At 47.0% G+C, this 24,621-nt stretch overlaps 7 protein-coding genes across 7 annotated transcripts; 3 read left to right on the top strand and 4 right to left on the bottom strand.

The window, feature by feature from the left end:
• Positions 1 to 363: 363 nt before the first annotated feature.
• F4813DRAFT_349999 (uncharacterized protein) lies at positions 364 to 3,351 on the bottom strand. The gene has a single exon (XM_049242248.1). It carries the CDS (start codon positions 3,265 to 3,267, stop codon positions 412 to 414), a length of 2,856 nt encoding a protein of 951 aa, XP_049102412.1. The 5' UTR covers positions 3,268 to 3,351; the 3' UTR covers positions 364 to 411.
• Positions 3,352 to 4,930: 1,579 nt separating this feature from the next.
• On the bottom strand, positions 4,931 to 7,802 carry F4813DRAFT_294800 (uncharacterized protein). The gene is made up of 7 exons (XM_049240667.1): positions 7,619 to 7,802; positions 7,216 to 7,463; positions 6,830 to 7,143; positions 5,849 to 6,718; positions 5,696 to 5,788; positions 5,559 to 5,618; positions 4,931 to 5,498 (listed from the first exon to the last, which is right to left on the bottom strand). Exons 2-7 carry the CDS (start codon positions 7,410 to 7,412, stop codon positions 5,032 to 5,034), a joined length of 2,001 nt encoding a protein of 666 aa, XP_049102411.1. The 5' UTR covers positions 7,413 to 7,463; positions 7,619 to 7,802; the 3' UTR covers positions 4,931 to 5,031.
• A 518-nt stretch (positions 7,803 to 8,320) lies between these two features.
• Positions 8,321 to 10,732, top strand: F4813DRAFT_349992 (uncharacterized protein). Its single transcript, XM_049242247.1, has 2 exons — positions 8,321 to 9,758; positions 9,934 to 10,732. The coding sequence occupies exons 1-2, from the start codon at positions 8,577 to 8,579 to the stop codon at positions 10,354 to 10,356; spliced, it is 1,605 nt and encodes a 534-aa protein (XP_049102410.1). The 5' UTR covers positions 8,321 to 8,576; the 3' UTR covers positions 10,357 to 10,732.
• A 737-nt stretch (positions 10,733 to 11,469) lies between these two features.
• Positions 11,470 to 14,840, top strand: F4813DRAFT_349991 (VID27-domain-containing protein). The gene is made up of 2 exons (XM_049242246.1): positions 11,470 to 11,935; positions 12,110 to 14,840. Exons 1-2 carry the CDS (start codon positions 11,917 to 11,919, stop codon positions 14,560 to 14,562), a joined length of 2,472 nt encoding a protein of 823 aa, XP_049102409.1. The 5' UTR covers positions 11,470 to 11,916; the 3' UTR covers positions 14,563 to 14,840.
• Positions 14,841 to 16,192: 1,352 nt separating this feature from the next.
• On the top strand, positions 16,193 to 18,289 carry F4813DRAFT_386644 (beta-lactamase/transpeptidase-like protein; the record flags this gene model as incomplete). Its single annotated transcript, XM_049246448.1, has 3 exons — positions 16,193 to 16,751; positions 16,883 to 17,005; positions 17,145 to 18,289. 3 exons carry the CDS (start codon positions 16,193 to 16,195, stop codon positions 18,287 to 18,289), a joined length of 1,827 nt encoding a protein of 608 aa, XP_049102408.1.
• A 342-nt stretch (positions 18,290 to 18,631) lies between these two features.
• On the bottom strand, positions 18,632 to 19,794 carry F4813DRAFT_400658 (uncharacterized protein; the record flags this gene model as incomplete). Its single annotated transcript, XM_049248293.1, has 1 exon — positions 18,632 to 19,794. Exon 1 carries the CDS (start codon positions 19,751 to 19,753, stop codon positions 18,632 to 18,634), a length of 1,122 nt encoding a protein of 373 aa, XP_049102407.1. The 5' UTR covers positions 19,754 to 19,794.
• Positions 19,795 to 20,808: 1,014 nt separating this feature from the next.
• Positions 20,809 to 23,465, bottom strand: F4813DRAFT_349985 (glycosyltransferase family 20 protein). The gene is made up of 2 exons (XM_049242245.1): positions 22,547 to 23,465; positions 20,809 to 22,483 (listed from the first exon to the last, which is right to left on the bottom strand). The coding sequence occupies exons 1-2, from the start codon at positions 22,848 to 22,850 to the stop codon at positions 21,198 to 21,200; spliced, it is 1,590 nt and encodes a 529-aa protein (XP_049102406.1). The 5' UTR covers positions 22,851 to 23,465; the 3' UTR covers positions 20,809 to 21,197.
• Between the last annotated feature and the right edge of the window lie 1,156 nt (positions 23,466 to 24,621).

Raw genomic sequence — 24,621 nt, 5'->3', positions numbered from 1 at the left:
CCTCCTATGGCGCTAATTGTGCAAGACTCATAGGTACATGCCTAGGTACCTGTATTAATCGTGGCTTATTTCCTTGCCCTGAAATTTCCTTTCATGTTAGGTACCTAGGTAGGTACTTACGTTATCCAAATCCCTTTTATAACAGACAGGCACCTTAAGGTATTTATGTATGTACCTGATTCGAATATGGGATGTGCTACCAGAGCTGCATGTCTTACTCCACTTTCGTGCAGTTCTTTATACGTTTTAATGCATATGTACATAAGATCAGGTATTTAGTCTTATAGACTATATCGACAGTTTCCATACTTGATGATACTGACAGGAGATGGGAACCACTACTAGAGCCTATTGGAAACTTGGAAACAAGAACAGAGTATTTATATATAAATTACCTGCATTATACCTATACTACATAAACAGCGTAACCTCATCTCCTACACCACCCCCTACTACCCGAACCTTTGCCCCAATCTCTAAAGGATTACCCTCGAACACAACAAACTCCCTAGCATCATCGGTTTTCTTTAGTCCTAATAGCTCATACACATTATCTGAGACTAAATCCAGGGCATCTTTCTCACTGAGCCTACCCTGACCGTTTCTATATGCGATCCCGGCAAGCAAGCCTACGTCGCGCACTAACCAGTCTTCGTTAATACCGATGGCTACACGAACTCCGGCTTCAACAAGCTTGTCTACCGCGGTACCGTTTGTTAGAGGCGCCCCAGTCAGCGCCCGTCGCTGGTCCCACGAGTTACGGTATGAGAGCAGAGGGTTGAGCACGACACCCACCTTTGCTGCTGCTAACTCATCCGCCAGCAAGAAAGACTCGGCGCCGCCGATGATGATAAGAGAGATACTGCCACTACCTCTTGAAGAAGCAATAGCATTATCAACAGACTCCTTTGCCCTTAAGAGCGTAGCGATCACATCAGCGCTGTGAACCGTGATAGCCAATGGCAAAGAGCCGTCGATCACTTTACTTAAAAATGCAGCTTCGGTGTAAGGGTCTGCAGTAGTAGTATTGGAAGTAGAAGCCTCGATCAGCTTGTGGCGTAATGTATTGACAGCGTTCGAGATCGAAGTGCTACCACGCTTTGCGCTCAGATCTAGCGTATAGTGTACCGCTGCGTCATCGGCAAATATGGCACCCTCGTCAAGGGCATGCTTCGCACCAGTACGGAATCCCACGCTGGTGCCTTGGTGAGTCGCTTGTCCCGAGTATTTGGGTGCCGAGATGGCTCTGGTTACGCCATATTTATACGCGTAATGTAATTTCTTCGTCTCAAGAGCCAACCCGTCGATACCTCGACTAAATATTTCCGGACTACCTCCATTCTCGGTATCCTGTTCGGCGTCGATACCATTGAGTCCGAGAAGAGAGCCGAATACCGTGAACGGTTTAGTTAAATGGCCGTTTTTGAGATGGATGGTTTTGACTCCTGATTTGGAAGCCATCTCAAGCTCAGCCTCGCAAATTCCCATACAAGCAATTTTACCACGCGAAATCACGACAGTAAAATCCTCATCGTGGGAATTATGTTGCTGGGATGGTAAAAATGATTTGGAAATCCCCATAAGGACTACGTCACCCACAATGACCGTTTCCTCAGTAATAGGAGCCTCCGACGTAAAATTACGAGGGGCAGTAAACGGCTTCTCCAACTCGACAGGATCCTCAAACTGTGCTGTTCCGTCTATCCAGACTTGGACCGGTGCGGCCCCAACACTCAACGGGTCGCTATCCCATACAACAACGTCGGCATCAAATCCAGGCTTCACCTTACCTATTCGCTGTCCAAGGCCCAATCGCTCAGCAGGGGCTGTTGTAACTGAAGCCAAGGCAGCATGGTAAGGCAATCCATATCCGAATGCCTTTGCGGCCTCAAAGACGACATGCTGGGCATTTAGAACTGGATTGTCGCTCACGTAAATAGGGGTCAGTCCATTGTCGTACAGCACCTTGCCAGCATATTCTGATCCAATATAGGCCTCGGCCTTATACCACATATTATCGGCAAAAAGGGCCGATGCAGGTGGGGTATCACCATATGCTCGTTTGAGGATTTCGGGAACGAGGAACGTCTGGTGAGCATGATGAAATGCTCGAACCGGAAACTTAAACTCATTGGTGTGGTCCACGAATGCTTCCAGATCTGGAACCGTGTAGCAATGGGTATTAACATGGACGTGTCCACGCAACACCGCAGCTAGTGTCTCCCATTCCAAATCTTGAGGCAGGTAACTATCCATCTGTTCAACACCGATGGACTCGGCAAGGGTACACCAGTCATTTTGAGCTTGAACTTGCTTTGCAGCCTGCTCGAAAGCATGTCTAAATTCCCAAGACTCGCCAAGTCGGCTAGTAGGTCCATGCTCGCCAGCTTTGCCATAGGTTCGCTTAGAATTCTCTCCACAAGCCATCTTGATGTATCTCCAAGAACGATCCGGATCGGCTAATAAGTCGTTTATTGAAGTCTCGTTGCGACCGTCAGGTATACCAACAGCATGCTTAATAACGAAGGCTTCGCCGCCAATGTTGTTACTAGAGCCCGGTAACACTAAACTTGTCGTTACTCCTCCAGACTTTATAACTTGAATCTGGTGATCGAACACATTTATACCATCAATAGAACGAATGTATGGAGTTATATTAGAACCCATCTCATTTGTATCGTCGTTCCCAACTAACTCCGGTAGACTGTCGACGCCAGCATGGCTATGCATGTCGATAATACCACTCGTGAGTTGACGACCTTTAGCATCCCATATCAAGGTATCTGATGGGAGTGAGCGAGCATCAATATCCTTCTGGACTTCCTTAATGAGCCCGTATTCCAATAGAACGTCGGCGTTTATCCACGAAAAGCCCTTGCCAGCGCGTGCATCCTCGTCGCTAGTCCCGTCGGCGGGTTCGCCAACCCAAATAATGGCGTTCTTGATAAGAGTGGGCTTGTGCCCATCAACATAACGCGCATTCCGCTCCCGGCCTAGGCCAATGGGATCGCGTGGCTTAGAGCGCAGTTTGGCACAAGTCCGCAAGTTCTCACTCAACTTCTCAATCGATAGTTGAGATACTGGGCGGCCCACTGGGCGGCCCATTGGGCGAGTATCCATTTGCCACCATTGTGCGTAGACGATAAACGCGAGGCATGTCAGAAAGAATAACTTAACAGCCCGAGAACGCCGTACAGACCTGCGCCTGCGCCAATCCGGCGCAGCTACGGCACTGTAAGGAGGGAGCTCACCCTTCCCGTACTCCATTTCTTCCGGTTGTGGTTTACAATGTACGGATGAAAAGGGAGGAGGAAGAACAAGAAGAGAGGGAGAGTTTAAGGGAGGCTGGTGTTGATCATTGGGGAACATCCAATGACCCCACGATCTTGGACGAGACCTAGCCAATTAGAGAAGGTTTCAATACGACTTACAAGGGGTAGTCAAGCTCGCGACACCCCACAAAGATAACGACACCACTACCGGTAAATTAACTACGACTCAGATGCTCCTATTTTACATGTATATTACATGTATAGTAATCCCATAGCTAAGTCTCCAGGTTCATATATACGCGAGTTTTATAGTGTTATATATAAGTTACATATAAACCGGAAGTTTACAACTATAAATCTAACCTAATCAATGGATGCTCATATCTTAATAGAAGCCAAGGCTTCCCGCTACTAGGTTGAACATCCCTACATGTTCCAAGTTAACTAGGTCATGATCATAACTTGTGTATGATTATACCAACCTATTGGTTAGGTAGGTACCTATTCATAGATCACGGCCATATCGAATATGATTAGCTTTCTATTAAGACGCTGCCTAGGAAGCACGCGCGGTAGCGTTGTTCAATCACATACAGAACCGAAAGGTAAAAGAGGATACGAACTTAATGACAATTAAGGAGAGCTTGATTTAGAAGAGTCACTTGAGAACCATTCAAAGACCCCTATCACGTAGTATGGAATGGCTAAAACATCAACACGCATATGATTAATGATTAGTACGAGAATCCATTTGTTTGTGCCTGCCAGTAGAAAAAGGCAAAAGCATTAGCTTCATCCTCTCGACCTTAACAGGTATGGCATATGGCATCTTTAGCAATTAGTTACATGAAGTTCCTGTTTTCTGCAATAAAGCAACCGATACCCTCCCTTTTCACCCTCTCTCATGGTCAGTTGACCATCGCCTCAGGAGGACTACTCTACTCCTAGGCCGGGTTCCCCTTATCCTTACCACACCACCTCACTCTCGGCTCTCCTCCTCGTCGTGCTCGTCTTCGTCGGCCGTGGGAAGGCTGGGGGTAGCAACGGACGGCTTCTTCAGCGCCTGGAACGCGCGGCGCAGCGAACCGGAGAAACTGCTGGCGGTTCGGAGTGTTGCAGAGTGGGCTGACTCGGACATCTGCGAGCTCGTCTTTCGCACTTGCTTCTCGATCTTCTGGCTGGCTTTGGCCTTGGCCTTCTCATCCTTTTTCTGGGCGCGCTCCTTCTCGCGCTCCTGGCGCTTCATGCGCTTCTCCTCGTCTCGGCGCTTCTGCTCTTCCGGATCTACGGGCGCGTATAGGAACGGGCCCGGGGCGGGTCTCATGACGAACTGGTCGTCCGCATCGAGCCACATGGGGTTCACGGAGAGACCACTTCCCGGCTGGCTGTGGTGCTGTGATCCTTGTCGCGATCCTTGTCGCGATCCTTGTCGCGACTGGCGGCTCGCGGCTGAGCTAAGGGCCGAGGGCACACGAGGTGCGGGCTCCGGAACGATGGGTGCGGATGCGGGCGCGTGGTGCACATGGTGCGCATGGTGCGCATGGGGGATATGGGGCATATGGTGCGCATGCTCATGGACCGCGATGTTGGGAACGCTCGGTGCGTCGTGAAAGAGGCCATGGTGAGGGTTGTAATAGAAGGGATCATCCTGCGGGGCTGCAGGCTGACCAACCTGCTCTTCGCGCTCGATAGCTTGCGAAAGTTCTTCAAAGATTCGGTCCTCAGCCGTAGTATTGTGCGCGTGAAGCTCGGCACTGCTCTAGAACGCAGAGATTCCTGGCGCGCGCAATATAACCTGATGACGGATGAAAGTTCTCATACCGGCCTCGGTTCGCAGGGGTTGTTGGTACAGACTATGCTGCAATGCTGCTAAAGCAGTAGGTCGACTGACTCGGCCAGTGTAATCATTGGCTTGGAAATCGGTCATCTCATCGCGGATGATAGCTCGGATATTCTCGCTGCCCAGGGCTCGAGAAGGGGTGCTCGCAGCAATGACTGACGACGGGTGAATCTGATCGGTGCCTCGGCGGGCACGGCGAGATCGTTCAAGTTCGGGCACCGGGGCTCTAGGCGGCTCCTCAAAATCAGATTCTTCGGGATCTACCTCTCGCTGGAGAGTTCTCTGGAATCGTTCAACCAGAGGAGTGTTCGGATGAGTTTCTGGCGAGTAGCTTCCAGCAAGTTGCTGAAGCTCCGAGGTGGCATCCATTACGCTTCGAGGAGTCACTGTGGATGTCAAAGGTCAACAAGATATCTAGTGAGTACATAGAAGTGAAGTAGCCTTACAATGAATTCGCGAGATATTTCGTGCGTCTTGGCTTGTTTCGCGATGGGTCAGAGGAGATTCTGTGCGTAAGTATCGTAAGCTCATGACACAAAATGCAAAAGGGTTTTGGGTGGTTCAAAAGAAAATGTTTCCATACCAGAATGAATTTGCGGAGCAGAGCTGACCAAATCGGTCTCGTTCTCTTGTCCCTGCTCGATGTGCGGGTGCTCTGGGTGCTCTGCGCTGCGGTCTGTTTACGGTCAGATCAAGTTCGTGATCTATGCTCAGAAGAAAAAAAGAAAAAAATTACTGTTGCAATCAGAGCCCTGGGCATCTGTCGCCTGGGACTTCTCCGAAATAGAGACTTCTTGCTCTAGTTCTGCCATCTCCTGGTTGGTCAACGTAAGTGACTTAGGGCCGTCTTCGTTATTCGTAACTGGGCCGGCCAGCAATTCAGCCTCAGACTGTGTGCTAAGTGAGTAGACCGAAGACTCGACTGCTGAATCATCATCTCCAAGGAAAGGGAATCGCACCGTAGCAGCCGTTAATGGTTCTCTATGAACCACGTCCTCCGTCAACGTATTAGTTGTCATTTCCTCGGGCGAACAAATAGCACCTCCGGCTGGTTCTTCTGATAGTCTACGCAAGTTCGTAGTCGACGTGCTTCTAGGCAACGCAGCCTGTTCGTGATGGGGTGGCTTGGCTTCCTTGAGATTTTGTGCTCTTGGGCGTTGTCGAGGCGGTGGTGGTGGTGGAAAGTTTGGGGGTGGGAAGGGTGGTTCCAGTTGAAGTATTGTTGGTAGGCGCAGAGGGACGTGACCTGGATCCGTTTTAAATTTATGCTTGGAATCAGCAGTATGATTAGAATCGCCGACGTGCACATGGTCGTCGACATGCGGGTTGCCGGCGACTTGCTGGGGGTCGGCGATGTGCTGGCGATCGGCAATGTGCTGGTGGTCGCCGACAGATGTATGATTATGAAATCTTCCGTCACTAGCAAAACGTCTACGGTCTTCCATGGGCCTAGGGTCGGCGACGTATGTTGAGGCACCGAGATATCCAGGGCCGACAAGAGCTTGAAATTCAGCAACATGGTCTTTGACCTCAGGGTTACTAGGGGCTGTCGTTCTCTGTTCCTTACGTCTTTCTCCTGATACATCTACATCATCTACTGACCCATCTAAATTCCACCAAAGACCGTTAGCTATAGATCTATAGTCGACTGTAGATGACAGATGACCTTCACAGGTCTAAACAAAGTATTGAAAGAAGCGTTAATTAGACAACGTACCTTGAAGACTTTCTCCATTGTCTCTAGGAGGATTGATATCCCCTGTTCTCACCCTTGTTGCTTCTGTGTATCTAGTAGAACTATTAATGCTTGGGAGCTTAGAAGGCTTTGGAGAGTCCTCCTCTAAGCTCTCTATAGTCTCATCAAAAGTTGCCTTATTGGGCAAGGCAAACTTCACACTTCGTGACGAAGGAGTCTTCAAAGATGTTGCAAATGATGACTTCTGTGCCGATAATGGCTCATGAATAGAGGATGAATGAGTAGTCTCCTTTGAACCCTCTCCTGGTTCCGTGTGAGATTTAGGGGGCGGTTGACTAAAGAGGCTTGTCTTTAGAAATAATGCATCCTCTGGGGGCATGTACGCGTCAATCAAGCTTTCGACTGACCTTCTTAGGGGTGAGATGTCAACGATGTTGTTCGTAGTCTCCTCTGCCAACTCAGACTGCGAGCTTGGGGATAGGTTGCCACGCCTCTGGGCGCCGCGAAGTCCCCTCGTTGGTATAGGTGAGGGTATACTTGACGCCTGGACTGGTATTTTGTCAGGCGGCGGATACAGAACATATTTATGGCGTCTTTCAGACATGGTTGCTGCTGTGACGCGACGCGACGCGACTATGAGTGAAGTTGTAACTATCTTAAATGTTCTGTTAGTACTTCTCAATAGCCATAATGAGCTATATATTTTATGGGCTTACTTTGTAATAATTCCAGATGAAAATGGAATAGAATACTTAATGAGGCCGGGCTTTGAATTCACCACAGGAGGATGATTTGTATAATAATAGTTACCTAACTTTTTATAAAGGTATAACGGTCAAGAAAGGGCAAAACTTGTCGAGGTTATCGGATCGAGATGCACATGACGTGTGCCGAAATCAGGTAGTTTTGATGTAACAAAATTGAACTTGTGGGGATTGCAAGAAGCGACGTTCAATAAAAAAAATTGTTGTGCGGAAAGGATGCTATGCACAACTAGGTCGGCGTGGGGAGAATCTGAAATGGCAAGTCTGTGAAGTGCGGGACGCTTAAGAGTCACTGGCTTTGCCCGTTGTCAAGAGTTAAGCATACACCAAAATTACAATTGTCAAGGATAATCTATCCTCCAAAATATTGGCAGGTTTGAATTTTAGATATTTGGACCAATTGTTAGTTATTTCATGAAGCAATTCAGCAGATATTAGACAGTCACGGTGCCATAACGCTACGCAGGCTGTTTAGATATCCCTTAAAATATGTCATTTGTTTATTCCTAAGGTCTAAATAAACAAAATAATTTTTAAGTACCTAAGTAAATAGGTGCATCATCGTGACTGACTGTATTAGCAAAATAGAGGTTCTCTTTGTTCATTTCGACGTTAAAACTGTCCGATATAAGTTTGTAAGTCTTCATCAAGTCTTGAGGTTCTTGATGACTAGGAGGATTAGATACATAGGTAGGTACATACTTGCTTCATACCTTGTACATAAATACATTACAGGGGACCACCAGACGTCCCATAAAATATAAAACAACAGGGGGTAGGTAAGGGGGGCAACCCGGCTGCTTGGATAGAGCTGCGCCACTACCGAGATACCTTAGAAGGCCTCCGATAGGTAAGTGTGGCTCTTACAAGGAAGCAACGCGCAATCTCCCGGACTCTCCTTAGCGACTTCTTCCCGTTTTTGTCTCATTTCACTTCAATTCTCGGAAGTACGGCAAAGTTAGCAGTTACGCCAGCTCTCTTCATGACCAACCACCATACTTACGATGCTGCCGGGACTAACGAGCCGGATTACCCCTTTTAGAAGGTCAGCATGTAAACGCCTCAATGCTACCTCGACACGCGCTGGGCTGGTTTGGCCCCCATCACAGCGATCGTTCTCCACAACAATGACTATGAGGTACCAGATTGGCCCGGAGCCAGAGGCAAGACAGTCATTATCCTTTAAAATGGGCGAAGCTGCAGCTACTACTTTTGCTTCTGTCGTAGTTCTAGGCCTTGGCTTCGCCGGCGCTGGTTACGCTTATCATCAGTTGTATAAGTGGTTACAGCTCCAGAAGATTCACCACGCGTTTGAGCCAGGAGCCGAGCCAATTCTGGCATTGGCAGGGAAAAACGTGCCAGCGCCACCTAATTGGGTTATCCGAGAAGAGCAGACTATAATAAACAACATTGTTTCGGCGACTGAAACGGGCCACTATTACCTGTTGATGGGTGATAAAGGATGTGGGAAAAGTAGCATGCTGATCGAAGCTATGAGGAAAGTAGACGGAGATGGTTGCGCCATGCTCGAAGCATCTAACAGCGTCGAAGTCTTCCGTATAAGACTGGGCAAGGCAATCGACTATGAGTATCACGAGGATTACATCGGTGGTTACTTTAGCGAACGCGGTCCTAGAGAATCTACGGCGTTACTCGATATAGAGAGGGCGATGAATAAGTTGGAGAAAGTGGCGCTGCTACATCGGGCGAAGAAGAATAAGCCCCTGATCCTCATCATTAACCAGACCCATCTAATTCGAGATGACGACGAAGGCAAAGATTTATTAGAACTACTTCAGCACCGGGCAGAGGCCTGGTGTGCATCGAACCTAGTTTCGGTCATCTTTACAACTGATGATTATTGGATCTATGAGCGACTAAAAAGACGTGCCACAGAGCGAATGGTGGTTATGCCAATTAACGATCTGCCGAAACCCCAAGCGATAATGGCACTGCAGAAATACCGACATCGTTACTTTGCAGAAGATGTGGATATATCTATCCTCGAGGAGATATACGATAAAGTCGGGGGTCGTCTCTCCTTTCTAAATCGCGTAGCCAAGTCACGCGATATGCTTACAACGTGTGATCTCATTAAGGAGATCGAAAAGACATGGTTTCTAAACTCTTGCGCCATACTTGGATCTGAAATGGATGATGACGTAATGGATCAGCAAAAATTCTCGGTAAGTTTTTTCTTTCGTTGGTAATGGAATATTCTCCGTGTCCACAGATGTACATGGTATAGTGTAAGATGACGAGCATGGTAGTCACGTGGCACATATGCATGCGTTAGCTTCTGCCTCTAAGTCTGCTTACAAGACCCCCTATATCTCAAGGACTCACTAACATCTGCCACAGTCAGCTTCTATGGTGCTCGCGTTAGCCCTTGTTGACAGAGAAGAGGATATGGAAAAAACCTATGACCAGGAGACGGGACATATTCTCCCGTATTTTCCGATGCATAAGGCGCAAGAAATCATGACTCGAGCGGATTTCATCCGAGAGCTTGACCGATTAAATCTATTTACTATAAGCAGCGAAGCTCACGTACGTGCCAGCTCCGTGCCTATGCAACGCGCATTCAAGGAAATATGTAGCGAGCCCGGGTTTCGACAATTCCTTCAAGATACTCTGGACCGTATCGCGGCTATTGAGAGTTTAGGCCGTACAAGAGAATTGGTTGCAAAAGACTTAGTCCTTGGCGGAAAGTACCGTATTTCGAGTCCCCTCAGCCTAGATGGCAGGGTCGAGGTTCGATTAGAACAAGACAAGAAAGACTAAGGATTGGGAGAATTCCAGTGTTGTTATTCAACTACCATGGTATGCAATCGTCAGCTGTAGGGCCGGCTTTTCTTTTGTTGATTGAAATGGGCATAGATTTTATACCAGTACTGTACCATATTACGCACTAATGTCTGTACATATTTCATCTGTATGCCATGTCCTATCTGTAATTTCCAACCGAGTTGGGATATATATTGCTGCTTAGCATCTCACAGAGGCAGTCACGCGATTCTTTATAATCCATAGTTCTATATAATCTATAGTTAGAAATCGGATCGATATTTTATCTTTCGATATCTATGAAGTTAAGCATTGCAATATATACAAACACCTTACACCCAAATACCAATATTGAATGCTGTATAGCAGTTATTCCGAATGTCTACGAGTACCTAGGGATACCTGCAAAACGATAAGGGTACTGGATAGCTTCATAAATTCAAGAGTTGTTACAGTTTACGTAGGCATACTTACCAATCATAAAGCGTGTTATTTTAGGAATTTGACCATACGCGTGAGTTCCTATTTATCTTGTAATCTGATTTCCGCACCTTTACCATATCGGATGCTTGAGAATCTTTACTTGACGGTACCGACAATAGATCCTGTATCATGTTCTCTGGAGCTAGTTCACTTAAAAAACTTCCAATGATATATTGCTGCCTTGTTGAGAGAATGAATAAATCATGTGTATTAAGCTTAAAGAGAGCTTATATTGGAAGATTGATGTCGAGGAGGTTTGTCACACTTAAAACTTTTGGGTCTATTATGTATAGTAACTAGTTGAGAATGAATTCGCATTGATATTGTATGGCTACAGTCATGGAAATGAGCAACACATTTATCTAAGGTAAATACAAAGGTAACCAGACATATTGCATGTCGTTTTGGTGATGTGTACTACGCTACATGTTTGACTAAGAAAATGATATAAAGTATTGGCCACATTTTTAGTCGAATAATATTAGGAGTCTATTGGAAGATATGGGCGTTAGAGTAGTCGAAATTACACCGCCAACAGTGGCTACAGTAAAAGATTGATGATGGAATCATATATAAAAAGGGGAAAGGGGAAAGGGGTCTTACGGATTAAGCGGTTAATAATATATAAATGCATATATGCGTATACTATACAACTAGGTAGGCTAATGTACATACTAAAGGCGGATGCTGCCTTGAGTTGCATGACACAGCCATAACGCCACACCGTCACACAGCCACAGCCACACCCCTCTCTGAAACTCTGTGAAACCCTTGCTTTAGGTAGCGTGCGTGCCTGCCTACCTATGTATGTACCTTTTAGCGTGCCAAGAAGGCTGCGGTTACCTAGGCAAAGGCCAAAGTGGGATTGCTTTATGACGCACCATTTCTGCTTTCTCCCACCATACAACAAACCGCAAAGAAAACAAGATCTGGCGTTAACCGCGCCGCGACGAACTCCCCGTTTGTACCAAATTTGGGCTTGTTCTTCAATCGCTTTATGATAAGTCGTTCTCTTCTTGAACAATTTAATTTTTCTATTAGTTGAGATCACCCTTCTAGGCATAAAGGGACAACATGTTTGTCCTCAAAAATGGTGAGTGATACCCCTCGTCGCTGAGCTGCTAGCCTTACTGCCTTACTGCCTTACTGCCTCACTGCCTCACTGCCTCACTGCAGATACATCTTTGCTGCAAACCTCAATAGTTATGGTTTCCTTTATTGCTAGGATATGAATATCCGATATGTGACTAACGTTATTATATGATAGTTGGCAAGCTTATCTTCGGCACTAGTAGTCAAGAATCTATGATCGAGTTGCCCCAGGGTCAACTCTACCTTGTTCGACCACTATCGCCTAAAGGATACTCTGAGCTGATTTTCAAGGACGCTACCGCTCGAATTCGTCGTACTGGCCAAGACTTCCAGTACCAGCTCGTCGTACAAAGAGTTTACGAAGAGGGTGAAGCCGAGTTAGCGGACGACGAAGGCGAAGACGAGGAGCTTAACGCACTGGCAGCTGAGCGTGACGAGAAGACTTTTTTACTCGACGAGGCTCTCCACTTCCGCTTTGAGGGTAGGGAAGGATCAGAGAAGGTTCTTGCTTGGAAGGACTTGAGCGGAGACGTTGGCGACGTTTACGAATTCGTCTGCGATCCCTCGACTAAATCCGCCCAGGTTGAGGCATTCGAGCGAATCGCAAGGCAGTGTCAGTACGAGCGCAAATACCGAAAACCTCACTCTACTGCCTCTGCGGCCGACCTCCAACAGTTTGTTTTTGAAGAGCAGCCCATTCCTCAGGCTAGTCCTATCCATAGCCCTACGCTCGCAAGATCAATCGAATCCTCCGACGCTATGTTCCAATTAAAGAACGAAGCTAACGTCGGTACTAAGCGCGACAGTATACCATCCGCAGCTTCTGTACTTGCGGAGCCTGAGCCTGAGATCTACGAAAAAGAAGTTGAGACACAACATGTTAAGCAGGCAGGGCCCCCGGAACCTCCAGCCCAACCCGAACCGCTGGAGATTTTTGCGATGGAGATCGGAGAACTGCACTTCTTCGATTTCCCTTCCGGCGCATTTGTTCTCCAGGACTCATCCGTGACAGCTCAAGTGTCGGATATTGGTCATTGGAACTACTGGCTGCATATTGCTAGTTCAGATCGCCAGTGGCTTGGTATTCCGGTCGTTGCTGATATTAACCCGGTGTTCAACTTTGAGTTTCTATCTTTTATCTTCAACCAATTTACCGAGGATGGCTCTGCTTATTCCTGGCTATTGAGATTCAAGGACAACAAGACCCTTGAAAGATTCCAGGATGGTCTAATGAGAGCACTCTGGGAACAGCTGAATGAAGTCAAGTGGACTAAGGTCAAGGAACAGGACCGACAATATGTCTTAGATGCTTTCGAGGATCTGAATATGGAGGATGCGCCGATAGAAGAAGAAGAGGAAGAAGAACCAGAAATCGAAGAACCTGAAGAGGATGATGCGCCGCAGAGCGAACATTATGATAGCGATGAGGAACAAGACGATGTCGAGACTCAACCCAAGGATCCTCATACGAATTCCGCGTTGGCTGTTGGGTACAAGCACGATCGTTCCTTTGTCGTTAGAGGTCCTAGAATTGGCGTATTCAAGCATACTCCTAAAAACCACTTGGAATTCACAACCAATATCTCCAAGGTCGAAACTCCAAATGGCAAATCCTTCGTTCCCAAGAAAGTCATGTTACACAATGAGGATCGCAATTTAATTCTACAGAACGACACAGATCCCAATAAACTTTATCGCATGGATCTCGAGTACGGAAAAGTCGTTGATGAATGGAATGTTCATGACGACATTCCTGTTGTCACGTTTGCGCCGGAAAACAAATTTGCGCAGATGACCCACGAACCTACTTTCCTTGGTATTTCTCGCAACGCCTTATTCCGGGTTGACCCTCGTCTGTCCGGAAACAAGCTAGTAGACTCTCAGCTCAAGCAATACGTGTCAAAGAATGATTTCTCTGCAGTATCTACTACAGAAAAAGGATACGTAGCCGTTGCCTCCAACAAGGGTGACATCCGACTTTTTGATCGCCTGGGTATTAACGCGAAGACTGTAATCCCGGCCCTGGGCGAGCCTATCATTGGTCTCGATGTGTCTGCGGACGGTCGTTGGGTGCTTGCAACCTGCCGTACATATCTACTACTCATCGATGCGCTACAAAAATCCGGTAAGAATGAGGGTAAACTTGGCTTTGAGAAGCCATTTGCCGCGGATGCTAAACCTCAACCTCGTCGTCTGGCATTGAATCCCGAGCATGTCGCTCAATTCCATCACGAAACTGGAAAGGGCGTCTCATTCACTCCTGCTCGGTTCAACACAAGCAAGACAAACGGCGAGACATCCATTATCACCGCAACTGGTCCATACATTGTTGACTGGAATCTTGACAAGGTTACTCGTGGCTCAAAGGCGCCATACATCATCAAACGCTACGAGGACACTGTCAAGGCCGATGATTTCAAGTTCGGCACCGACCAGAATGTCATTGTTACTTTACCAAATTGGGTAAACATGGTTGGCAAGCAGCATCTCAAGAAGCCTACAAGAGAGAGTATTGCTGGCGATTTTCAACGGCTGGGCACTCCGAGTCGAAGTTCGGGACGCGTCGGCACACGAGCAAGCGGTCGCTACAAGCTTGGTAAGGATGATGTGGTTAACTCACCTTACTAAGGTTGAGCTTCCGAGCAAATGCCAAATGGATGATTTCGCAATTGAATTATTTGTTGTTCCCAAGTTACACTCGTGTTGAAGGCGAGATCGCACTTTTCCTACAATACATACCCCAGTGGCGTTCGGAAGGAGACGGAAATTGGTGTTTATTCACTCACCTGAGGCGAGCAATTTTTGCTTAAGGTGATACCTGATTCTCACCCCATGATATTGGTGATTTCACCTTAGTTAGGTAGGTGGTAGTTAGTAATTTACTCTATCGATATTCCGTTTGTGAGTATTTCACATTTTGTAGCTTGGTGAACGTTCGGGCTGTCTAGGAGCCGCACTGTATGATTTGACTACAACGTTAGGGATGGTAGGATGATCTACCCGTCTACCCGAACAAATCGTGCTAGTGCCACTATCCCTCGCCTCCTTTAACATAGCAGATATCTATTGCCATCCTTCCATTCCTATAGTGCAACCCTTGGGGATAATTCCTATTGGCCCAATTCCAAGAAAATGTTCGGAAATACGTGGTATAGCTTATACTTCCTTATCTTTGCTAGATTATTGCACGCGTGGCACGTAGAGCGCGGGATTTTCTTGTCAAAGAATATAAGATAGTATGTATGTGGTTAGCTAGGAGTCTCGCTCGGCGAATTACTTATATGAAAGCTCCTGCACGGTGTCATCATACTTACGATAACAACCATAAACGACGTAGGTAGCATTAAATGATTTATGAGTGATGGGGATGGAACATCTATATAGATGGAAAGGGGAGAAGGATAACAGGCTTGTATCTACGTGTATAATGTGGTAGCTTCTGTGACAGCTTGGCGATGCTGCACATAATTCGAAATTACTACGTGCCGAGATGAAATTACCTTGCTACCAGATAATCAGCAATAGGTGACAAAGTTACGAAGTAACCTAGTATTTAGACCGGGATCTCGTGGTAGGGTTGTGGTTGATATACGATGATTTCTAGTAAAAGATCGGACAACTTGCATTCAGCCAAAAATCATATGTACCTAGGCTATGTCGCAACCATACGACGTTGATGATCATACTACGTAGCTAAAACAGGTCCACGGCGTTGTGATAGCTCACTAGAGCTTTTTGTTCTTTGGAGACCAATATCGTGTGAGATGTAGTACCAAATGCGGTGAACCTCTCACCTATTCTTCCCCCTTTTATTGTGTTGCCTACTTGTCTCCGGGTTGGAGATAGGCAATACGTAGGACCCAATATGTTGGTCTACTTCGTCATTATGTTACTGTCACATGTCTCTAGATGTCTCGATGTAACTGTCCCCATCGAGACGTCCCGTGCCGCCGCCGCCGACCCGGTTCGACCGAGTCCCTATTTTAGACGCGCTTATAAGACCACGTTCTCGGGTGAATAACGGATTACGTGCCTTGGAAGATCCCAATGTCGCAGCTATAAGCTTTAAGTCTAGGGATGCATAGACGTAGCATTTGCTCTTCAGTTCCCTGCCCGATTCTAGAGAAAACGTTTACAGGACGATCCTGTGCGCGTCCGTTGGTGACGTGGTGTTTCAAGCGTAACCCATTCCTTACCACTTCTATCCTCCCTTATTTTAATATTTTTCTTCTTTTTGTAGAGCAGTAATTTCCTCACGATGAAGTCGATTCCCTTCTTTCCCGTGGCGGCGTTGCTGCTCGTGGCGCAGATGATCCTCCTGGTCAATGGTATTCCCAACTGTCCATACCCGGGTCCGGCATTCCCAAAGCCGACAGCACTTGCCTCTTCCGATATAATTAAAACAGTGATCGCAAACCTGACGGCGACCTTTGACGCGCGGGGCATGGACCCGAGCACGAACCCAAATGGCACGTCGTGGTCGATTCAAGTGTTCTCTGCGTCCGATCCAGATGAAGACAAGCCCGTATGGAGCCATTATCACACAGCGACGGATCTGCTGGCAGCTGACACTCCCGGTGTGAAAAGTGTCGACGGAAATACCGTGTACCGAATTGGTAGTGTTACAAAAATATTTACTATCCTAACGTTCCTGATCGAGGCCGGAGACACATATTGGAACACACCCGTGACGCAATGGGTCCCAGAGCTCAAGTTGCTAGCCGGAAAGGCGCAATACGACCCTATTATGAATGTTGATTGGGATAGCATTACGCTGCAGGATCTGGCGAGCCATATGGCGGGCATCGTTAGAGATTGTGAGTGCTTTTCGTCGTTCTTACTACAATCTAGAAGTTGGCAGGATGAGGAGTTCGGTAGCAGGGGGGGAGGGGGGGAGGGAATAAAAATATAAAAAGATTACCAAGTTGAGGTGAAACTAATTTGTCAGATGCCATAGAGGGGGAACTGACGCAAGAGCATAACCAAACCGTTCTGCAGTCCCAGGGATTCCCACCAGCGCCTAGGAACGAAACACCAGTATGCGGGGAGGCTATAAAGTGTAATCGTGCCCGTAAGTCAACAGCCATAAAGTTCCAGATGCTCCCCCCTATACGAGAAAAGAGGAATAGTGCCCGGGAAGAAAGAAAAGAAAAACATAGGAGGAAATTAGCAGAAAGGCGTGTCAAAATATCTAACGGGATTCTTTCTAGAATTTTTCTCTGGATTAGCCAGCGTCCCTCCGTCTTTTTCGCCATCATGGACAGCAGGATATTCGAATGCGGGATATCAAATATTATCTTACGCTCTCGAAGCCATCACGAATAAGCGATACGCGGCGATGCTCCAGACCGACGTTATCAACAAGCTCCAGCTCAAGAACACTTTCTACCAGAAACCTAACGACAAGCTCGGCGTCATCCCCCAAGGCCAAGAAGCCATGTGGGCGTTTAGTATCGGCGAGGCGAGCCCGTATGTTTCTCCTGGTCCTATTTTCATCCTCCTTATTGATGATACTATACTAATGCTGAAGCGAAGAACTGGGAATATGTACTCCTCGGTAGGCGACCTGTCGCGTCTCGGTCGAGCTATCTTTCGGCATACGCTCTTACCGCCGGCGCAAACGCGGCGGTGGCTCAAGCCTACGGCGCTCACAGCTGACATCCACGAGGGGATTAGTTCGCCTTGGGGTATCCGGCGCATCCCGCTAAACGACGGCAGCCGAGTGGTCGACGCGTACAGCAAGGCCGGTAGCATCAACGTGTACATGTCGCTGCTGGTGCTACTGCCCGACTACGACGTCGGCATCACAGCGCTTCTAGCGGGCGGTTGGCCTGGAAACTCCAACTGGGACATCGCGGACGCGATCGGTGAGGTCCTTCTCCCCGCACTGGAGGAGACCGCGCGCGAACAGGCAGACGCTTCCTACGCGGGCACATACACAGCGGATGACGGCTTAAATAGCAGTTTGGTGCTAAGCACAGACCCGTCGCGCCCGGGCCTCGGAATCGAGAAGTGGATCAGCAATGGCACGGACATGATGCCGATCGCGATACGGTACACGCTGAATTACAACGTGACGGGGCCTGCGATCCGGCTCTACCCCGCGGGGATAGAAACACAACCTCAAGGACCAGAAGGGACTAGGAGGATAGCGTTCAAGGCTGTGGTTGAAAACCTCGATATCACGGACCATACCGGCGATATGTTCTCAACGAATTGCGGTACGTGGGTTGGCCAGACGACGGCCGTGTATGCCGACATGCCGCTCGATCAGTTTGTGTTTACCGTGTCGAGCGATGGTAGGGCGGTTAGTGTTGTGCCGTTGGCGCTGAGGACGAGCCTAAATAAGAATTGATGAAGAGAAATATATAAAGGTCTAAAGGTTATTCGCAATAGTTATGTGTTCTTCAATAAATCTAGATCTACTTCATGATGAAAGATCTAAGTATATCGCTGTGGATGTATCGTCAAGAAAAAAGGATAGGGAATGATAAGAATATGAGACTAAATATACGGCTACCAGTATATTGATAGCTCCTAACCTCCTCGTCCTTGATTGCCTATATTATGCTAAAATCTATCTTCTAAGTAAAGGCCGATAGCCAAGTTGGCAAATGGAATCATTGCTTGGCACTTGCTGTCAGTCTAGACTGAATACCAAGCACAAGAAATAGCCGAGATATCTCAATGTAACCTATTATCCAGTGATTAGGTAAGTCCCCTGAAGAGGACCGAATAGTTCTGGAGAGACGTAGAAAGTAATCGACCGCTTATATCCCGAGTCTTGCTTCAGGCTCACCCAGGCGTGTACCCCACGTCCCTGGTCTAGGGGTCGGCGTCGTGCCGCGTTTATGACTTTCTTGTATCTCTCTTTGCAAACAGGAGAAGCAGATACCTCGTCCAAGTAGCGTTCAACTCGCGCCTGGGCATCAGCGTCGTTTTCCGCGTAGCCGTGAATGGGAAAATGAACAGTGCCCACGGGCTGGTTCGGCCTCTTGCTGGTAAACGCGAAACAGGACACTACCGGGGTCGAGGAATACGGCCCATGTGACCCATTCGCCATCGACTCGCAGAACCTCTGGGTCTCGAACCACGTTGCGTCTGGACAGATACAGGTATGTTTATTCACGATGGTGGATGCGGTTGCGTCTTGATGTAAGATGTACACTTTGACGCGAGCCTCTTCCTGGTTTGGGGAGAGGTCAAGTGAGAAGTAACCGATAGAATCGCCAGGAGTCATAATGCTCTTTACGAAGACCCACGCATCCCCTAGGCCGAGATGCTCGAACGCGTCACCTGTCGCAGAGAGAACATTGTCTTTACCAGATGCAGATGGGTTAAGATAAACCTTCCATTCCAGTCCCTTTTTTGTCGATGCGCACCTATGCCAGGCGGCAAATACCCCGTTTGGCTCATCAGGCAAGAAAAGGTCCTGGATAAGGTTATAGCTGTCTAGAGAGACTCTTGCGTTGTACTTAGCTGCAATGTCTGAATTCAGGAGACGCGCACTCTCCTGAGACCGTACCAAGCTAATCTCCTCTGACTGGGCTTCGATTAAAAAGCGCAGCTGCGCGTCCCCGGTGTCTCGATCTAACTGGACCGAATACTCAAATGGGGAATGGTCGCAACTGACGTTGGAAATCCATCCCGTCGTATCAAGTTCTTTGGGTACTGGGTTGTGGCCCCAACCTTTCGTTGTAAAGGCCAGAGCCTCGAGCAGTTGATCTTTGGCTATTACATCTTGCTCGATAGCTTGGGAGAGATTTGATAATTGTTGGCTAGCCTCCTCGAAGTAAGTCCCGCTGATGGTTGGATCCATAACAGTAGGCTTTGTTTTCTTGGCTTGTTTAGATATTGTATGTCTCTGGCTGTGTAGCGGTCTAATCAGTTAAGATGATGTCGAGGCCCATCAGATGGCTACTTGAAACGTTCTTAGCTACAAATATATATACAGATCACCTTTAAGGAGGTTTGTTTTTCGATTAGCTCTAAGCGATAGGTTATTTAAACCGGACTCAAACACAGTCACAGTATTAGCAGAAGCGTTACTAAAAGGCTACTTGTAGTTATATGGCGAGCTCCTTCTTCTAGTGAATCTCTCGCGACAGCGATGATTATAACAGAGTTGGAGTTGGAACCACACTTAGTGCCCAGCAGTGCCCAAGGGAAAACCTGATTCGGACGACTTTTGGTTGACCACAATGTGATTCGAACCCAGAATTTCTCGCGATTATACTAGTTACCTGAAATATCAAAGTCGCAGCAAAGCGCCTTCGTGTGGAGATGTTACATAAATCAAACTGGCGTCTATCTTTTTCAAAACAGCCTTTGTGTAATATCTAGGACTTAGTTATATAAAGTTTGGTATTTATTACTTTCACAATTCCTCTCGGAGCGCTTACGACTGGACCGTTACTAATTTGGAAATATACGGTTGTCAGCGCGGAAATCATTAACATAAGGTAACTTGCAAGATGCTCCTACACGTTCCTACTCATTGATCCGACATTGAATAAGTACTGGGCAGTCTTCATTCTCATAGACAAAGTCATAGGTCAACTAATTATTATTATGCCTCGGAAATATGAATTTTCTAGGGCAACTCGAGTATTAGGGTTGGTTAAGTCTGAAGGCAACCTCTACTTATTATATTGAGAGCACCCGATAAGCTGAAGAGGACCAAGTCGTAAGAGCAGCAATTCCGCGAATTTAGTCGTCATATCTTAATTTTTACCCCCTAATGCTCCCCTCCTTTTCACAATACACATTATCATGTACCTAGGTACCTGTCACATGTCTTTTTCAAGATAGTTCACGAAGGCTTCAATGTTCATATGGGTTTCACGTACGTGATATGCTACATACCTAGGTAGGTAGAGTTATAAATTCAGAATTATAAATAATTACTATCATTCAGGCAATATGATAACTGTACGAACTTTTGAAAATGGTACTATGCACATTTATACGAACCAGTGTCCCAAGGCTCCGTTGCCGAATATCTACCAATCCCATAAACTCCGTCCCAGACCTTGTCTTTATCATATGCCTTCCGTTTTCTTCGTCGCCCTATCTCATCGTCATCATCTATGGATTCAACCTCAAGCAAATATGCCCGCTTCAATGATCTAGGCTTAGGTGACATTGACTATTAATATCATCAATAGCCCACCGAGTAAGTATTATCCCATACATTATCATAAGCAGTTGTTTCTAGTCAATCGATAATCGACCCGACCAACTCCCCCCCCCCCCTCCTTCCTTTATTTCAGTAAACCAAGGGCGCCACCTGATGGAGCAGCTGCACTAGTAGCAGCCTTGACACTCTCAAATACTCCCGATAATGCGCGACCAACATCGCTGGTTAGCATCGGCTTCGCGTCTGGGCCAGCCTTACTGTCAACCCCGTGGCTATGGGCGCTGCTAACTTTGGTTAACTCGTTAACAAAGCTTTGACCCCACCACGCTGATGTGTATTTGAAGACATATCTCTCCAACTTGCGGTAATTGGCTTCGCGCATCTCGGGGGACATGGTAACTGCGTCATGGATCGCATTGGCAAGCTCTTCTGTGTTCCAAGGGTTCACAATCAGACTGCCGTTCAACGATTGGGCAGCGCCGGTAAACTCGGAGAGGATCATAACACCGTGGCGGTTTTTCTGAGTTGCAATGTATTCGTACGACACAAGGTTCATCCCGTCTCGCGTAGAACTTACGAGGCAGACATCCGAAACCGCATATAGGGCGCACAGTTCGTCAAACTGGACACTTTGATGCAAGAAATGGATGGGCATGAACTCGACCGTTCCAAACCGACCATTGATCCTTCCTACTAACTCATTGACGACCGCTCTAAGATTCTGATACTCTTCGACGTCTTGTCTTGACGGCACGGCCACTTGCACAAGAACGATCTTGCCGATCCACTCTGGATGTTCTGTCAAGAACACTTCAAGAGCGTGTAGCTTCTGCGGGACACCCTTGATATAGTCAAGACGATCGACACCCACAATCAACTTTACGCCTTCAAATTTTCGAGACAGCGAAGCTATCCGCTCCTGCACCTTTGGCTTCTTCAAACCCTCGACGAATTTATCTGGATCTATTCCGATGGGGAACGCTCCGACCGTTACAAACTTCCCTTTATAGTCGACGCCGTTCGGTGTAGTCGGAGCCTCTAGAATACGCGAGCAGGAGCTAAGGAAGTGGCGAGCATAGTCGTAGGTGTGGAAGCCTATCAGGTCGCACTGCAAAAGGCCTTCGAGTAACGCTTCGCGAACGGGAAGGATGCGGTAGATTTCGCTACTGGGGAACGGGGTGTGGAGGAAGAAGCCGATCTTTACGTCTTTTCGGTCACCCAACTCGTTACGCAGCATTTCAGGTAAGAGCATGAGATGGTAGTCGTGTACCCAGATCAAATCGCCATCTTGAACGTCTTTCAGAACCGTCTTGGCAAACAGCCTATTGACCTCCTTGTAAGCAGCCCAAGCGTTCTCGTCGAAGGTAATCTCGCCGGGATGGTAGTGGAATAGCGGCCAAAGGATCGAGTCTACAAGTCAAAGTCAGCATTAACAGGTAGAAAAGCATTTTCCATAGGACGGATTGGGCATACTCGAGAAGCCATTATAGTGCCTGTCGGCAAGTTCGTCGTCGACGAATATGGGGTGCGCATTATATTGATCCTTGAGTTGCTGCTTTACTACAGGTATCTCGGCTTCGGGGACTTCCAGACCAGGCCAGCCATACCATTGGAAGCTTGTCGTTTTGCTCAGACCGCTCAACCCAGTGACCAGACCTCCGGATGACATAGAGAAGTCGTAGTTTCCCTCATCTTTTCGTTTTATCGTAATTGGAAGACGGTTAGATACCAACAACAGCCGGCGGTCGCCGGTGGAGGAAGACTCGCTTTCGGGCATTATTGTAGTTAATAATATCCCAATCGTTCGTTCACTTGCCAATTATGATATCAGTGAGCAAGAATTGTATCGACGCGGCCGTGCTTTAGAATATGAGGCGGGAGTCGAACACTTAAGATATGAGAGAGGAAAAGCTTGTAAGTGAGCTTGTAAGTGGAAGGCTCTTATGTTTAGCCGCGGCAATGCAAATTCGATCTATGAAGGTCTAAGTAAAAAAGGTGATGCAACATAAGAGCGTCGGAGCACGAGCTGTAAGAAATAAGTGTGATTCGTTCAAAGGCCTAGTGGCGTTTTATTAAATGCGTGATTGACTGATGACGAGAAGTAGCAAGTTCTAATGTTGATAAGGGGAGAAGGGGAAAAGGGAGGGGCCGCAGCGATATGTATGTACATGGAAGTTCGTAGGCGATTCCTTTTTAGGCGGGGATAGTTTTAGATGTATGTACATACCAAGTAAGAGGTATGCACCTATTTACATGTTTAAGCGTGAAATCTGGTTGGGTCAAAGACTTGGTTTGATGCAATCGAGATGCAAGAGCGGCGAAATCCCTCAAGACCCAGCCCCGCCGAGCAGTCAGAGCAAGAGCCTAGCCCGCCAACCCACCTTCTTTGCTTCTCTGCTTCTCTGCTTCTTTGCAGCAAGCCCGCGTCTTAGGGAGCTTTGGTCCGTTACGCTTTGGCCATCTACGTAATTCCAAGTCCTTTTTAGCGGGGTACTGCGGGGTCTCCGGGTAAGATATCAGTTGCTGCTAACATGTTGTATTACGACACTATTAGATGTGCACATCTCCAACATTGAAAAATCGTGAACTTTTAACTTTCAATAGAATTAAAATACCTAGGTACCTAGGTACCTATCTTATAAATCCTTTTAAACTACAACTAAAAGATAACTTGGTTATTTCCGTTTAACTATGCGAAAGGAACTTTGTAACCCATTATATTATATTGTTTTATTAAATCCTAATAAGCAAACTTTATTTATTATTTAACAATTGACAATAAGTACCTACTTACCGTGGTTAATTAAAAACATATTCCTTAATGCGGACCTTTCTTATTGCTTGACTCATGTTTCCGCGGGTTGAAAATATCTCAATTATAGGCCCGATAGATAAGATGGTGTAGATTCTTATGAGGTATGCAATCTAACCGCCGGTAGGGGGATAATGAGCACAAGGAGGTAGGTTACATATGTAGGTAAGTGATAAGAGCATTCGCATTCTTACATGTGATATTGAATCTCAATTCCATGCCCCCAACTACATATAACCATATCGACCATATCAGCTAATGGCTCATTAGTTAGTCTCGAGATATTTCTAGTTTCTAGAATTAAATGTACATGTTATTCCACCCAGCGCCAGCGCCGATTTTACCTTAGCTCCAGGTTCATTCACACACTCATGAGGATTCTCGAAGCTACCATGTTCCATGGATCATGCTCTAATAAATCTCGGTAAAAATTACCCGACATACTTACATGAAATATGAACCACACCTTTGAACTCGTCAAATTCCAAGGTACCGGACATACATTATATAATACATGCGGCCTAGTCCGATCCCCTCATACATGGGTAGATAGGTACCTTAGTTATGTAAGCTAAGTTACCTAGGTACCTATGTAAGCTAACAAGCTTACGTCCTAGCCGTCCAACTTAAAGCTTAATTAAGCCAATCACCTCTTAGGATTCGACCCAATCGAGTGAATTCGGACCCGGGCCTTTCGGACCAAAACCTCCGTATTGCTGCAATGTCAATTGTACTT

This window comes from Daldinia decipiens (assembly GCF_022478715.1).
Source record: "Daldinia decipiens strain CBS 113046 unplaced genomic scaffold F4813scaffold_6, whole genome shotgun sequence".
Lineage (NCBI taxonomy): Eukaryota > Fungi > Ascomycota > Sordariomycetes > Xylariales > Hypoxylaceae > Daldinia > Daldinia decipiens.
The sequence above is the reverse complement of the archived record's forward strand: the minus strand, read 5'-3'. Positions and strand labels throughout refer to the sequence as shown.